Source organism: Engraulis encrasicolus, chromosome 11 (assembly GCF_034702125.1).
Source record: "Engraulis encrasicolus isolate BLACKSEA-1 chromosome 11, IST_EnEncr_1.0, whole genome shotgun sequence".
In the NCBI taxonomy this organism is placed as follows: domain Eukaryota; kingdom Metazoa; phylum Chordata; class Actinopteri; order Clupeiformes; family Engraulidae; genus Engraulis; species Engraulis encrasicolus.
In genome coordinates, this window is record NC_085867.1 from 27,779,720 (window position 1) to 27,795,845 (window position 16,126).

At 42.9% G+C, this 16,126-nt stretch overlaps 2 protein-coding genes and 1 long non-coding RNA gene across 5 annotated transcripts in view; 2 read left to right on the forward strand and 1 right to left on the reverse strand.

The window, feature by feature from the left end:
• Positions 1-16,126, forward strand: part of LOC134458176 (M-phase phosphoprotein 9) — a 65,526-nt gene that overhangs the window by 32,936 nt on the left and 16,464 nt on the right. The window contains exons 16-21 of one of the 2 annotated variants that reach the window (XM_063210336.1): positions 4,406-4,453; positions 4,667-4,731; positions 5,037-5,132; positions 5,731-5,880; positions 6,915-7,183; positions 7,841-8,122. In XM_063210336.1, the coding sequence (XP_063066406.1) occupies positions 4,406-4,453; positions 4,667-4,731; positions 5,037-5,132; positions 5,731-5,880; positions 6,915-7,183; positions 7,841-8,122 (910 nt within the window). The remainder of the gene's footprint in view (positions 1-4,405; positions 4,454-4,666; positions 4,732-5,036; positions 5,133-5,730; positions 5,881-6,914; positions 7,184-7,840; positions 8,123-16,126) is intronic. The other variant, XM_063210337.1, reaches the window with a different exon arrangement.
• LOC134458177 (TBC1 domain family member 8B-like) overlaps positions 1-16,126 on the reverse strand; it is a 43,787-nt gene that overhangs the window by 27,168 nt on the left and 493 nt on the right. Inside the window, exon 2 of one of the 2 annotated variants that reach the window (XM_063210339.1) lies at positions 15,888-16,005. In XM_063210339.1, the coding sequence (XP_063066409.1) occupies positions 15,888-16,005 (118 nt within the window). Of the gene's footprint in view, positions 1-15,256; positions 16,006-16,126 lie in introns of those variants that run through there. The other variant, XM_063210338.1, reaches the window with a different exon arrangement.
• On the forward strand, positions 177-1,768 carry LOC134458178 (uncharacterized). The gene is made up of 2 exons (XR_010036542.1): positions 177-483; positions 1,104-1,768. It is a non-coding gene; the product is annotated as an uncharacterized LOC134458178 (long non-coding RNA).

Below are 16,126 nucleotides of genomic sequence, written 5' to 3' on the forward strand. Positions count from 1 at the left end.
GAACACGGGTATACGGAGTATCCATCATTTGCATTGACGTCACAATATTACGTAATCGATTTTGCTGGACGGCAGAAGTACACATTCGTACATAGGAATTATATGCAGACGAAGACAACTTTGACCATAAAATACCAAAGAAACACGTAGTTCTTGTTTTTTTTTTAAACGGGATATGTACCTGGCGTTATCAGGCTAGGTTGGCCACGGTGGATGTGTTCAAATCATAGATTTATTCAAATGTATTCTGCTCCACTAGATGGCATAACGGGGACGGGCGGTACGACAAACTGGGAGAAGAAGAGAAAGTTGTTGCTTGCTTCCAGCCATGAACTTACTCTGCCTGCGATATATATTTTTTTATCCCGTGTTTATTTTCTTCAGTAAAGTTGTGAACTTAAACCAAACCTCTGCATTGGCAAAATAATCTTCATTGGTGGCTGGGCACCGCGGCTGCATCCTCTTCTTCGTGGCATGGCACAGGTAAGATAATGCTGCTAACCTAACTTACTAGGCTACAAGACGCACGGTACATTTTGTGTCAGGCATTTCGCAAAGTGGTGTTTTGAATAGCATATCTTTTCATCTCAGATGTATCTTGTAGGTTAACTTGAATTCTCTCGCTTCGTTTCATCCAAGTGGATTTCATTGTTGTTTAGCCACGTCTGCACAATGTAGGCTATTGTGAAATATAATTATATATCTTATCTTCTGTTTACATGTCCAATATGTTCATTTGTACTGTATTATTATTGACCACTTATGTTACCAGTCCATCACTGCTACCTGTCCTGTCTTGCACTTTCTGTCTGTCTGTAATTGTCAGTCCTGTCTATGTCCTGGCATGGTAGAGAGAAAACGTCGTTTCCCTTGTATGACCATAAATAAAGTGACAATAAAAGCTGACTTGACATACTTCAATGTTTCAAATCGGTGTTGCATTACATTGCACATGTAGAAACACATAGGACAGAATGTCGGTTACATACTTTGATTAAATAATTTTGATTTGATTAAATAAATCATTTGAAAAGATGACCTTCACAAGAGAAAGAAAAGCACAACAAACCTGTTATTTATCTTGTATTGTTTTTATTGTTTAGTAATTGCAGGTTCATCAGTCAGGTGGTCAGCACCCAAACTAAAACCATGAGTCATGGTGGCCAGGATGACGTCCAAGAATAGCATCCCAGCAGCACAGGTAAATACATGACTAGTAAGTTGGGATGAGTGTTATTTTCTGACATTTTACATCACATTTTAATTCAGACAATATTGCCAAGGGAGTTAATTATTCAGTACTGTACCAGTACATTACAATGCATGGCTAGATTCATTTTAAATAGCATGTTTGTCTTTTCTTTTTTTCTAATTAGATGGGGGAGCCAACATGAAGAGGTGTCCAGAGAGGCTTCTTCCTCTTTGGCTTTGCAGCAGCACCAGGACCTCACCATCAGTGATGCTGTTCCCCTCATCCATCGGGCCTACCCTTACATTCCTCCCCTGATGCACTGATCACCTCTACCAGTTGTTGGAGTTTTCAGAAGGGCTCTAAATTAACTTTTTTTATTCACTAGTAGCCAAAATGGCTAGTATGTTAATCTCCAAACATACCGGTACATTAAATAATGGGTCAAAGTGCCAAGTATGTTTTCTTTCCTACCAGCAAAACTTAATTTTCCCAGCATTTGGCTGGTTGGCTGGTGAGCCCTGGTTGTCATTGATGGTGAGTAGCTGTGATAATAAATAACTGAAATGATGAAGTCCATCCAGACATGTCTTGCTTATTTTATTGCACTAATACAACAACGTAGAACATTTTCTGTGAAAGCCCAACTGGGAAACTCCAACTCCCATTGACATTGTGACACAGCACACAAGTGTTCACTGCACGAAATTGCATTTATGCTTCACCCGTGCAAGGGGGCAGCCCCCAATGGCGCCCCAAGGGAGCAGTGTGGCGGTACCATGCTCAGGGTATCTCAGTCATGGAGGAGGATGGGGGAGAGCACTGATTACTTAACTCCCCCCACCAACCTGGTGGGTCGGGAGTCCAACCGGCAACCTTTGGGATACAAGGCTGACACTCTAACCACTTACCCATGACCGCCTGTCAATCTTCAGTCTAGTCTAACTAATTATATTGTCTCCACTGAATGTATATCTCAGGTGACATGGGTATACTGGTATGGGGATAGTGCTGTATGTAAATAATATTAACCCATTTCAGCCGGCACCAAAATGCCAGCTAATTGCCTATGCCCCTTTTAAGAAAGGGGTCCTCATCCTATAAAAAAAAACCCAAATAACTAAATAAGTCTCTGAAGCACATACAGACATGATATGAGTTTTAAAAGCTAAGACCATCCTCTTGCATTAGAACATGTTAATTCAGCTCTAACATACCCACATTTTTAATCTAAAAAAATCCAATATGTCATGCCTAAATGCTGTCGCTCCAGGCACCTAGGTCAATACAACGAGTACACAGCATCCAGCATCAATGGGTTGACTATTACAGGCCTAGTTCAGATAACCATTTATTAATATAAATAAGTACTTGCACGTCTATTGTACATGTCCACCCCACAACAGATATCCCCTCCCATCACCTACAAAACCTTGAAATGTATTTGTACTTTGTGTCTAAAAATAAAGTATTTGAGCCATTGAATGAACTGATTACTACATTGAGTTGGTGTGATTAAGAGGTTGAAATAGGCTAAACTTGACTTGGTGTGCTGGACCTCTGGCTCTTCCATACATATGTGTCATGACATCAGATCATCGCTCTTCTCATCTGGAGAAACAGAAAGATAACACTTAGCTGACACTTATCCAAAGCAACTTTGTTACTCACAGTGAATTGTTAACTGTCCCTGCAGCATGGGGCTTGGTGCCTAGCTCATAGGCCTACTTCAGCCTGGATGGGAGGTGAAGGGAGAGGTGTAGGATGGGATTTGAACCTGCAACCCTCCAATCGTAATACCACTTCCCAAACCATTAAGCCTCTGATGTGTGTGACTGATTTCAGAGGGCAGACAATTTGGATGACAACACAACAAAGTGGTGGACTTCATATTATTGACAACAACATCGACACTGGTGGGCCTATGCATGTCATTATAAATAGGCCAGCATGGATAAGGTGATTGGCATTTCATGACAGCATCATGCTGGAGAGTAGGCCTACTACTTGGGAAATCAGCGCTAGAGATGTACACATGGTTTATTTTTACATTTGAAATTGAACCTTAACAGTATGAACGTCATAGCCTTGCTATTTCACCAAGAGCTTTATGAATTCCGTGTTTATGTTACAGCCTGCAATATCTTAGCATACGTCCATCATAGCGTAATGATGCTGATAATTAACGTTAATCATGGAAAGCATCTTACATTGACCTCACAGAAAAAGCCACTGAAATTGCACATTAGACTTAAATTAACTAGCGTTCACGAATTAAGAGACAAATGATGATACAAAGGATGGCAAATGAGAAACTTACCGTGGTGCTCATCCAGCTACTTGAGTAGGCTAGTTTGATGGTTTTCCAGTTGGTTGCCGCGATTCACCTCAGCTTTCTCGTTTTATTTTGAGATCTAGTGAAAAGTCACGCCTGGGTTGTAACCCTATCTGTTTTTGTAACAAACAGCACAATGGGTGTTCACGGTGTTTAGTTTATCGGCGATCTAAGTTACGTTATGAGTTACTAAACGTTGCGAGTCCCATAGGAATCCATTCATTAATGCGGCACTCTTGCCGTCCAGTAGCCGTCCACTAGAACGTTTGACGTCACATGCAAATCATGGATACCCACTTCTAAATTTCAGGGATTTCAGTATACCCACTTAAAATTGATTGATCCATTGTTTTGAATAGCACAAATATATACAGTATACCCACTTCAAAAAATGCTCAAATATACAGTATACTCACCATAAAAAAGTAGACTACATCACTGGATGTTAACGATTATAATAGTGTATGGTAGCAGGAGACAGAAACACAACATCTTGCTTGAGGTCAGGAGAGTGTGGCAAAAACAGTAGTTTCCTTGAACAACTTTTGAGCGACCTTTCCCTATTCAACTTACCGATTGCAAATGAGAAAATGACCTTTTATTCGCAAGATTTTGGATTAAATTTCTATCGTCAATGACGTCTTGCAACGGTGTGTCACACAACTTTAAGACAACTTTAAGAAACTCCTGCACATTGACCATTTCTCTGTTTTCGTTTCTGTACTAGACCCAAAACATCGTTCAATTAAGAAAAACAGCGAAATGGTCAGTGTGCGGGAGTTTCTTCAAGTTGTCTGAAGAATGTAATGTTATCATTAAGTCACAAAATCAGACCCATTGCTCACCGCTTTTGTTTTGTTTGTGTGTGTTTGCCTATGCAGCTCCTGACTGAGTACGACTCACTCCGGAAAGAGAATGATGGCACTAAGGTAAGTGTCCCATCAGTTTCGAAAACACTATATATACATCCATCTCTCCTTAAAATCTCTTGAATGCTTTCACACTTGTAAAACAACTTGTATAACTGTAAGCCGCTTTGGATAAAAGCGTTAGTTAAAGTGTAATGTAATGTAACACATGCTAGGAGAAAGTCTATTCCTGCTTTATAACGGCACGCTATGTCTTATAACCCCTCTGAACAGGAGAAGTTATTCTCGACCGACAACAAGTTGTTTGAGGCCAGCGAGCAGATATCCGATCTCAAGAGGTGACTTGATCCTTTTTTTAAGTCTTCCTTTGGTGTTGTTAGTGTAGTGCCAGAACACAGACTGTAGCAGTTGTTGTTGTGTTGGATAAATGTGTTGTATAGTATGTGTGGTATCAGACAGATGAATTAAATGATACTTGCTTTCTAGAGGTGTGTTTGTTTCAGAGGTATGAGGGAGAGTGCCTGCTTACTCCAGGTGTGTGTGCGTGCGTGTGTGTGGGTGTGGGTGTGTGTGTTTGTGTGTCTGTGTACGTGTCTGTGTGCATGTGCACGTGCGTGTGTGTGTTCGCGTGTGTTTGTTTCAGAGTGATCATGAAGTTGGAGTCCCAGGTGAAACAGCTGGAGCATGAGAGCCAAGCCAAACTACGAATGGCCTCACACACACACTCGCAGACTACTGGGTGAGACTTAAGCATACACGCACACACGCGTGCTGTGTCCCCGGTTTCGCATTATTTTAATACAAATGCTGCATTCATTGTACGTGCTTAAGAACACTGTGTACTGGCCCCAATAGATAAGATGGTTGTACCAAGCAATGGCCTGCAATGCTCAGCTTGTCCCCTGGGGGGCACTCCACTCCACATGAAAGATGATGCCTGATGCTGAGATGCCTCCGCTGTGTGCCTGTGCAGCTTATAATGTTGATAGTAGTGATTAAGGAGGATATTACGAATGAAGAATCATCATAATTATAACAATGTCAATGTTAACAACAACGGAATCACAAATATATGCAATAATTATTAATGGTAATAACCAGGGCTCTAAATTAATACCAGCCAACTGGCCAAATGCTAGTGAAATTTCAGTTTGGCTGGTAGAAAAGACCAAATTATTAGCCACTTTGACCGATAGGTGAGCGTGTTTGGCTAGTAAGATTAACATCTGCTAGCCATTTTGACTGGTGATGAAAAAAGTTAATTTAGAGCCGTGGTAATAACAAAATGGCTGAATAATTAAACTGAGTATTCATGGTTGGTTGTGGTCCTCTTGCAGCTTGTTCCACCACCCGGACCTGCTGATGTCCCCCAGTAGGCGCTACCATGAGGCGGATGCAGGCGCCAGGAGGTCCCCTGTCCCCACAGGGCTCCAGGCAGAGCAGACCAACACGCACTCCCCTGCCAAAGCTGCAGCACCAGACAAGAGGTAATGCCACTCCTGACCAGGCAGGGGGCGCTGTTGAACATGAAGGGGATGACTGGAGTGAAGTGGGAATAGGGCATCTAAGTCACGCCCTTCCACTTCCGGTCCATGGGGCCTTAACTTAAAAATGTTTTGGATGGAGCGGGTTCAAGCTAAATCCTGATTCTGCTTGACATGTGCTCTGGATTTCACAAATGATGCCAGGAGATGTCAAAGATTTGGATTGGCGTTTGAAGACCACTCCTTTTCGGAAGGCAACAAACGTGATTTTAGTTTTTGTGCGAGACAAGGTGACAGACAACATGCTCCTCGGGTATGTGACAGTGAGCCGAGGCTGAAGGCGCATCGCCAGCCGTGCCGCCACACCGCAGCTTGACTTGGGTGCACGTCAGACATGCGCCTTCTCTTGTGTAGTCCAAACGATTTTGTATTTTTTGCACTCACACAACTGACACATCGCTTAACAAGTGAAGTTGACAATCACTAATTCTGAGGTACAGCATATGTGTGATCTACGGGTAAAGCTAGGTAGATCTGAAAATAGGTTTGAGCAATTCGTTAGAGCCCAGTCAAATTGTTTAACTTCCCAGGCCCCATGGGATGATTTAGTCTGACTTGTGCTGTGATCCCAATCAGATGGTCCAGACATTGCAGCATTTCAATGTTTACACGTTGTGCAACTTCAATGGCTTTAGAGTCTACGGTTTCAAAGGCATTGTGGGCCTTACTGCACATTTGTTGCATTTTGCTGATATCCAGAACCCCATTTCTTGAGAGCATTGTTGCCAATCAGTTTGGTTTCCAATGGGAAATTGCATTGCAACTAAGTAAGTTGCAACTTAGTTAGCAACGATGTTGCTGAGAAACGCATCCCTGATTTTTTTCAACTCTCTCATTGCTGCAATGTCTTATTGGTGTATTTTCCATGTGTATCAGTCTCTCTCTCTCTCTCTCTCTCTCTCTCTCTCTCTCTCTCTCTCTCTCTCTCTCTCTCTCTCTCATTGGTGTCTTCCCTTGTGTGTGTGTGTGTGTGACAGGCACGTAACCCCTCCTGCTCGTGACCTCCAGGCTGACCCCGCCTCTCAAACACAAGGACAAGGTCAAGGTGGTCGAGGACGAAGAGAGGGACAGGGGAGACAGAGGGGTCGGGGACAACGAGATGCCACCATGACGCACGGACAAGGACAGCCACAAGGGCGACGAGGGGATTCCACCCTGACGCCCGTCATGAGGGCTCTCATCCAGATGGAGGGCACCAAAGCCACCGAGGGAAAGGCCCTGTCCAAAGCCAACCGCGGAGCCGCCAGTACGACACACACACACATAAACACATACACACAGTAGCTCAGAGATGTGAAGGGCATCAAAGCCACCCAGAGATCTCTCTCGCACCAGGCAATGGTACACATACACACAAGTTACACACACACTCTTTCTCTTTTTTTCTCTCTCTCTCTCTCTCTCTCTCTCTCTCTCTCTCTCTCTCTCTCTCTCTCTCTCTCTCTCTCTCTCTCTCTCTCTCTCTCTCTCTCTCCCCCTCCCTCTTTCTCTCTCTCTCTCTCTCTCTCTCTCTCTCTCTCTCTCTCTCTCTCTCTCTCTCTCTCTCTCTCTCTCTCTCTCTCTCTCTCCCACACACTCAGAAACTCACAAACACACACTCACACACAACACAAACACATTTCAGGCACACAGTGTTTTGTTTTCTGTGGTGTTGCATGTTGCTTTTTCATCAAGCGTAATTGTGTGTGCTTGCCATGTGCCCGTATCTGCCATTGTCAAGTAGTGTCGTATGTATATGTTATTTGCATGTGTCTATGCACTTATTTGTGCGAGCGTTTGTGCTTCTTGTGTATGTGTGTGCATTTGTGCTTGTGTGTGCGTGCGTGTGTGCGTGCGTGCGTGTGTGTGTGTGTGTGTGTGTGTGTGTGTGTGTGTGTGTGTGTGTGTGTGTGTATGTGTGTAGGGCCAGGCAGCAGTAGGCCTACGGTGGGATTTGTTGACACTAGCGCCTGCCAGTCTGGCACAGGAATGGGAGGAGCTTCACCTGAGCCAATGGCAATGCCCGATATAGCCGAGCCCGAGCCTGAGCTAATAGCAATAGCCGATGTCCTCGGTCAAAGAGGTGGGTCCGGTCACAGAGGGGGAGGGGCCTATCTGAGGGCCCAGAGAAGTTTGTCCCCCGAGGGCCACCGTTCCTCCTCTCTACCCCCCCGAACGCAGAAGCCGCCAACCCCCACCACACCTAGTGAGTCGGCTATGAGGGCTTACCAAGCCTGTGTGTGTGTGTGCGTGTGTGTGTATAAGCCTCTGTGTGTATGTGTGTTCGCTTCTGCGTGTGTATAATGCGCCTTCACATCAAGTCAGTTGGTCGTGATCCCTTACTGCACTTGTGTTTGTGCCGTCATGACGTTTCAGTAAGCCCATACAATTGGTGGGAGAAATACATGATGACTAGTGATGAGACTATTTTGCATTTGTTAATCAAAATGAATCATGTCTGTAGGTGAAGTTTAAGTCGTATTGATGAAGCTAGAATTGTCACTGAGTAGTTATTATATCCTGTAATTGCTGTGTTTCATAAAATAATAATAGTAAATATAGCTGCAAGCAGCAATGCGGGGCCAAGCAGTAAACTTGCCAGAGCCGCCACGGCAACAGAAGGAACTGCAGCGCCCCCTTTGGTCCAAATCTCGCCAATGTTGGTGTGCATTCCTTGGACGAGAGTGTGATCACGTAAACCAAGTTTAGTTTGAATCCGTTGAAGAGCTGCCGAGATATGAGCTCACTTCCTGTTACCTGTTGGTGGCGCTAGAGAGCTTGGGGTCTGGATTTTTTTGTGGGAGGTCATGGGATGGACTAGAATGTGTGCAAAAAATCCTAACAGAAATTGACTAAGAGCTGAGATATGTTGCTGAGATATGACCTCACTTCCTGTTTTGCCACCTTTATGACAATTTTGATTGGCTGTCACCGGCAAACGACAAGAGGTGTTCAAAATTCTTTCCTCTCCCCCCTCCCTCTCCCTCCCTCCCTCCCTTCTTCCCTCTCTCTCCCTCTCCCTCTCCCTCTCCCTCTCCCCCCTCCCTCTCCCTCTGTCTGTCTGTGTGTGTGTGAGGAGGGGGTGGAGGGTGGGGTGCAGGGGCTGGGGCAGTGGGGCTTGACCCCCTGCCGAGAATGGTGTCAGTGAACGTGCGCAAGGGGAGCAGAGGAGACAGAGAGATGAGAAAAAATCCCTCCATTCTTTCCACAATTTTGAATGGCAGCTGTGAGCTGATAGTTTTTTCAATCGTTACGAAAATCCATACCTGGGTGCAACATGGTGTGAGGATGACCTGTGTACCAATATTTTGAAAATTGGGATACGGTTCAAAAGATACAGGCAAAAATGTAGCTAAAATTTTGACCTGCTGGTGGCGCTACAGAGTTTGAGCTGGGGATTCGATTTTTTTTGTGGTAGGTCATGGGATGGACTACTATGTGTGTACAAAATCCCAGCCCAATTCAACAAACGGTTGCTGAGATATGACCTCACTTCCTGTTTCACCACTTTTACAACAGTTTTGATTGGCTGTCACGGCTAAACGATAAAAGATATCCAATATTCCTTGAGACCCCATGTGTAACTCAGTCCAGAGATACTATAAACCAAGTTTCGGGCGAATTGGTAAAAAATTGTGGGAAAATTAACATTTTTATTGAATTTTACAAAATTCAAAATGGCGGGAAAACTATCCTGGCGGAAAATGACGTCATAGGGTGCGTTGGATTCGTCTTGGCTCAAGGATTCCAGGGATATCAAGTTTATGAAAATTGGCCAAGCGGTTTAAAAGTTACAAGCAGAAATGTACCTGCAACTTTGACCTGCTGGTGGCGCTAGAGCGTTGGGGCTGGGGTCCTATAAATTGCTGTGGGTAATGCTGAGCTGGGCCCGAATGTGTGTGCCAATTTACAGCATTTTCCTGCCTACGGTTCTATGGGCTGCCATAGACTTGCAGAGGGATAGGAATGGTGACTAGAGAATAATAATGAAGAAAACCTACTAACTCTATAGGGGCCTTCGCCAGCTTCGCTGCTTGGCCCCTAATAATAATACAGTGTTTCCCACAGAAATTTTGGAAACTATGGGGGCAGCCGGGATTTTTTTTCCGGGAGGGGGGGGCGTCTTTTCACGCGGGCCTTTTTTTGGGGGGGAGTACATTTATATATTAAAAAAAAAAAATGCAATTCAGTGAATAATTTCTGTTTACAGTTAAAGTTTCATTATGTATTTTTGCTGGATTTTTATGGGGATTTGGAAAACTATACATTTTTGAAAAGTAGATAGTATAAGCAATCAGAAAAACAATGTTTCCATTTGCACAGGTGGCGGCCATCTTGGATTTTTCAAAATGGCGTCCGAAAAACCTATATTTTGTCATTTCTCAGCTTCTGAATAAGTTAGAACATTGATTTTAACTGCTTAACCAACATTTTCAGGGTCACTGAATCTAATGGTGTTAGTTTTATTGTTGTCAGACATTTTGTTACCACACCAATTTATTTGAACTATTGATTTATAGTATTTATGAGTAGATGGCCCACCATTTAAAACATCCCAGCTTGAATGTGCAAAACTGGTACAGTTTACATGTCCACCATTTTGCTGTACATTTACAGGCTTGCCTGTGCAAATCTCACAGCTACATTGTATCCAGTATACAGGAGCAGCGCCACATAGTGAATGTTTTGAGTGTCAACAGGTGTTCAATTTTTTTTAATTTGGGGGAATCCTTCAGCATGCATGCATTTTCTGTATGATAATACTGGAAACTGACTGCAAGACAGAGTGACAAATCAATTGGTGTTATTAATATTATTAATGCACATATGAGCATGTCATTAACTGGTGTTGGTGAGTGTGCTTTAGTGTAACAGTGAGGGTTCTGTTTGCAGTTTGTTCTGGTTATATTCATGGGTGAAGAACATCGAGGTGAACAAGAGACATGTCAAGCCCATGAGCTCATTAACTGGAAGCTGTGTATTCTATGCCAGTCTGATGATGCCAAGACGGTGGTTCTGGTCCAGAATCCAAGATTAGACACTAATGGACATGTACGAGAAGTAGTTCAAGAGAGGGTCAGTCTGAGTGATTGGGACCATGTTAAATCCAAAGACGACTGCAGAACTGCCCAGCTGAAACACTAGGGACACAGTCTGGCATTGCTGCGGCCTCTCAGGTGCAACCAACAAGGTTCAAATACAGCATGCAAGCAACCAACATGCACATCATTTCTACAGGACGGTGCACAGCCAAGAAGCGTGGCAAGAAGAGAGGATGAACAGAAATGGATGACCCAGGCCCCTCAACATCTAATTCTTCTCCACTCCACTCGTCAAGAAACAAAGCTCCATCTGCCAAAAGGCCGATGGTGAACTACTTTATCTGGTCAGAACTGCAAATGCCGGAAAATCTCCAAAGGCTGCTTTGGAACAGTCCCAGAATCTCACACTCAAAACTAGACTGAACACCCGCATCTCAGCAGATGATGCACATGCAATTGATGTATGATATCACAAAGATTGTGGGACAAAACATGTGTCATGTACGGCGAGACTCAGGCCTGACAGAAATACAACTCTCAAAGAAGCCTTGACGTTAACATGTCTGCTTGAGCTGATCAACCGTATTGATGTGGAAACACAAAACAAAGCATGGACATCATTGAAAAAAATGTATGTCAACATGCTTGATTCAGAAGCCTTGGAGAATCATGAACTTGCATTCAGTAGAAAGTGGCCGAAAGAGAGACACACCCTTGCTAGTCTGTACAATTCAGATGGGACATCATTGATGTTGCTGTATACTATCATATTCATCAGTTGTCATTGCAGCATGAACCATGTCTTCTTCACATGCTTCTGGATAGTAGGGACTTTTGACTTCTTTAGGTCATTTAGAACAGACAGATTTCAGTTATGGCAAGACTGTGAGGATTCTCTTTTTCAGCCACTTTCTACTGAATGCAATCTTTGTGATATTGGACAGCAATTGAATGTGCATCATCTGCTGAGATGCTGGTGGTCATTCTTGTTTTCAGGGTGGGATTCTGGGACTTTACAGCAGCCTTTAGAGTTTTACTGCCATTTGCAGTTTTGACCTGATAAAGCAGTTCACTATCGTCCTTTTGGTAGAAGAAGCATGGTTTCTTATCGAGTGGACTCGTACGAAATCTTGTGGATAGTGGAGAAGAATCAGATGCTGAGGTGGGTCAGTCATTTTTCGAGACTTGGTCTGACCAAGTCCATAACAATTAACATTTCCCAAACGGCATGGTTGATCTGCCTCCTTAGGTTTGCTACTGGTTGACTGTTGTCCGACCAAGTGAGTGGAGTTCCCGATTTTTTTTTAGATCAGAAACAATATTTACATTTCTCTTGGCCTGCCTGGAAGCAGTGCAGAAGGTGCTGCATCACTGGGAGGTTGTGGCCTGTCTAGTGCAGTTCTGCAGTCGTCTTTTGATTTTAACATAGCCCCTAGGGGTGGGCGATATGGCCAAAAATGTATACCTCGGTATAATTTTAGTCACGGTATATATCACGATATATATCACGGTATTGTACATTTGTTTAAAATTGAAGCGTTGCAAAATGACCAAAAAAACCCACATTTTTTTAACCTTTGCATTTGATTTTTGGAAATGACACAATGTCCTTTCATATATGTGTGAATTCTTGCCATTACATTTTTTAAAAACAAGCAAAAACTAGCCTATGTAAAATGCATTTTGCAATGCAATGCAATGCTCCCCAATAGAACACTGTCAATATCACCAAGTGTCGAAGGGGTTAAACTACGGTAGAGAAGGGGAAAGGGGAGGGGTGTCAACCTGAACACATTGAGAGTAAATAGAACTGAACGTGGATTGTATCAACTAAGCTTACATCTTTCATTGCACCTTTTTGTCTATTTATGGAGTTGTTTATGGTAATTTTGAAATGTGTGCTTGCATCTGTGATTATGCCAAGCATAATGGTTTAAGCTGTCATTGTTAAAGTTTAGAAAAACGAACTTTCACATGAGGCAGTTAGCAATGCATTGCAGAACTAATGCATTTGAATGGCAATGGCAGCTTTCACTGCACCAGCGGTTAGCGTGCTAACGTTAGCAAAATCGCTAATGCCACATTTTAAACAGTGAACAGTCATTTTAGTTACTAACACCCAGTCAGATATCATGAATGGTATTATCTCAACTGGAAACAGTAACATACAGCTGTTACGGCTGGCGCAATGTATTAAATGTAAGGCAACCAATGTTAGCACAAATAAGCACATTTTGTCAGACACCAGCATAGACATGAATGACTTGGGCTGTTAGCTAGTTAGCTTGCATTTTGTGCCCAGTAAATTGTGGAGTCCAGAATCGAAATGTGTTGCCATCACATACCATTTCAAACAATAGTTCACTACACTAACCATACATTTTACACTTGAAGCTTATTCAAAGGAAATGATTGTGCCGTTTCTCTACAACCACATTGCTACAACTTGAGTTGAGCAGTCAGTCGGGTGGATGTTCAGAACGCTGTCTATACTGCCATCTGCAGGATGCAATGCGCTATATCACGGTAGAACGGTATGGCCAAAATCCATACCTTGATGGAAAAAATACCTTTTACGATAGTATACCGTCCATACCGCCCACCCCTAATAGCCCCCATCACTCAGACTGGCCCCCTCTTGAACTACTTCCAGTACATGTCCATCGGCGTCTAATCTTGGATTCTGGACCAGAACCACCTTTTGGCATCGTCAGACTGGCATAAAACACACAGCTTCCAGTTAATGAGCTCATAATGCTTGATAATGCCTCTTGTTCACCTCAATGCTCTTCACCCATGATTATAACCAGAACAAACAGCAAACAGAACCCTCACCGTTACACTCCACCACCATCACCAACACCAGTTTAAAACAGTATGTGCATTAACAATATTTATAACACCAATTTATTACTTGATTTGTAACTGTGTCTTGCAGTCAGTTTCCAGGATCATCATACAGAAAATACATGCATGCTGAAGGAAGGCAAAAGGCAAAAATTTAACGCCTGTTGACAATCAATATATTCACTACATGGCACTGCTCCTGTTTACTGGATACAATGTAGCTGGTATGAGCTTTGCACAAGCAAGCCTGGATATATACAGCACAATGCTGGACACGTAAACTGTTTTGCACATTCTAGCTGGGATGTTTTGTATGGTGGGCTTGACAGACATGCATCTACTTGTAGATACTATACAGTAAATCACCAGTTCAAATAAATTAGCATGGTAACAAACTGTCTGAGAACATTAAAACTACCACCAGTAGATTCAGTGACCCTGAAAATGTAGGTTTAGCTGTTTGAATCAATGTTTTAGCTCATTCAGAAGCTGAGATATTGCAAAATTATGGTTTTTCGGAAGCCATTTTGAAAAATCCAAGATGGCCGCCATGCAGACATTTGTGCAAATGGAAACATGGTTTTTCTGATTGCTTATACAATATACTTTTCAAAAATGTATAGTTTTCCAAATCCCCATAAAAATCCAGCGAAAGGTTCAGATCCAAACGTAATGAACCTGACTAACAGTTTAATTCGTCCCTCATGCAGGGGTCTATGTAATGAAAAAAATAATAAAACAAAATAGGAGCAGAGATAAGAATTTAAGAGTACTGTGAAATTGTTAACACATAGACAAAAAGGGTCTAAGAGGGTAGGCTATGCCTTTTCCCCACACACACACAGGCGTACACATTCTACATGAGGGGTGCTGGTCACAGGGCCAGTTTTTCAAAATTCCTCCCATTGAAAGGGCTGAACAACATATTACACATTTATGTCTATATTCACATTCATTTACAGCTCGATGTGTCCTCTGCCGTGACAATGAAGGCCTGTCACCTAACTCATTACAACTGTAAAACAAAGCCTGGGGAGTGTTAGTAAACTCATCCCAACTGTCCTTTCTCTGAAGGTTTTTTATTGCTCCCAAACCCAAGTTAACTACAACAACTTCACTAGGCTTTTGATCCCTCTGTCTTTCAAGCACTTGTAGTTTTCTCTATAGGATGTATTTACTCCAGGAGGAAAATGCGAAGGAAATCGTAATTCAAATCGTTTTTAACAAAAACGGAAATCATAAAAAATAATTATTATATATATATTTTTTAATACATTTTCGGAAACTATGGCGGCCAAATTTAAAGTATGGCGGCCAAATTTAAAGCCGCCATAGTTTCCTCAATGTATGGGAAACACTGCCTTACCATTACTCTAACGTACAGTATAAGTAAGCCTACATTATGTTACAAGCTGTTACATGCATGTACTGCTACTAGTTCTCTCTTTTTAAATGTATTTTTATGGGCGTTTTCGCCTTTATTTCAGATAGGACAGTGAAGAGCGACAGGAAGCGAATGTGAGAGAGAGACGGGGTAGGGATGGCAAATGACCCAGGTCAGATTCGAACCCTGGGTGCAACCCTTGGGCATGCAAGCCCAAATGTGGTGGGCTTAGCGCGCTGCGCCACAGTGCCCCCCCCAACCCCCCTGCTACTAGCTCTCAAAGACGCAATGGTCTACCAGAGAGCCTAACAATGCAAACACCACAATATTACAAGACTTTACGTTACTACCCTGCAACACTGAGAGAGAACTGCAGCACAGCATTTCCCCATTTCCTATAGTATTGAATGAAGCAATGGTCCACCATCACATATTGCACTATTATTATATTATAGTAACACATTAGGTTCTGCCCAACACGGACCAAAATAACTCTTCACTACGTTAGTCCTTACAGATGCCACAGTCTACCACAGCACCACATTCAGAGACATACACATAAACACGAGACGTAACAAAGTAAACTAGGCAAACCCGAAGACAGTAAAATGACTACGGCTAATGACAAGTGTTGAGTAATGACAAGTGTTGAGAGGCGATGAATGCGTGTTCAGTAACATTTGGTTTGTATATCTCACCGATGATCCTGCGGTTGAAGTATTCAGGCAGCATCCGTTCACACACCGCTACCAACAACCAGAAGGCCTCCTCCTCCTTGGCATAGAGCAGTAACATGGACGCTAGGATATTCATGGCCTGTGGACACACAGATGAGGAGTGACATGAGGAAGAGTGGGAGAGAGAAAGGGAGAGAGATGTAAAAAAGAGAGAGTGAAAGGCAGAGACACATAGAGAAAGAAAAAAAGACAGATACAGA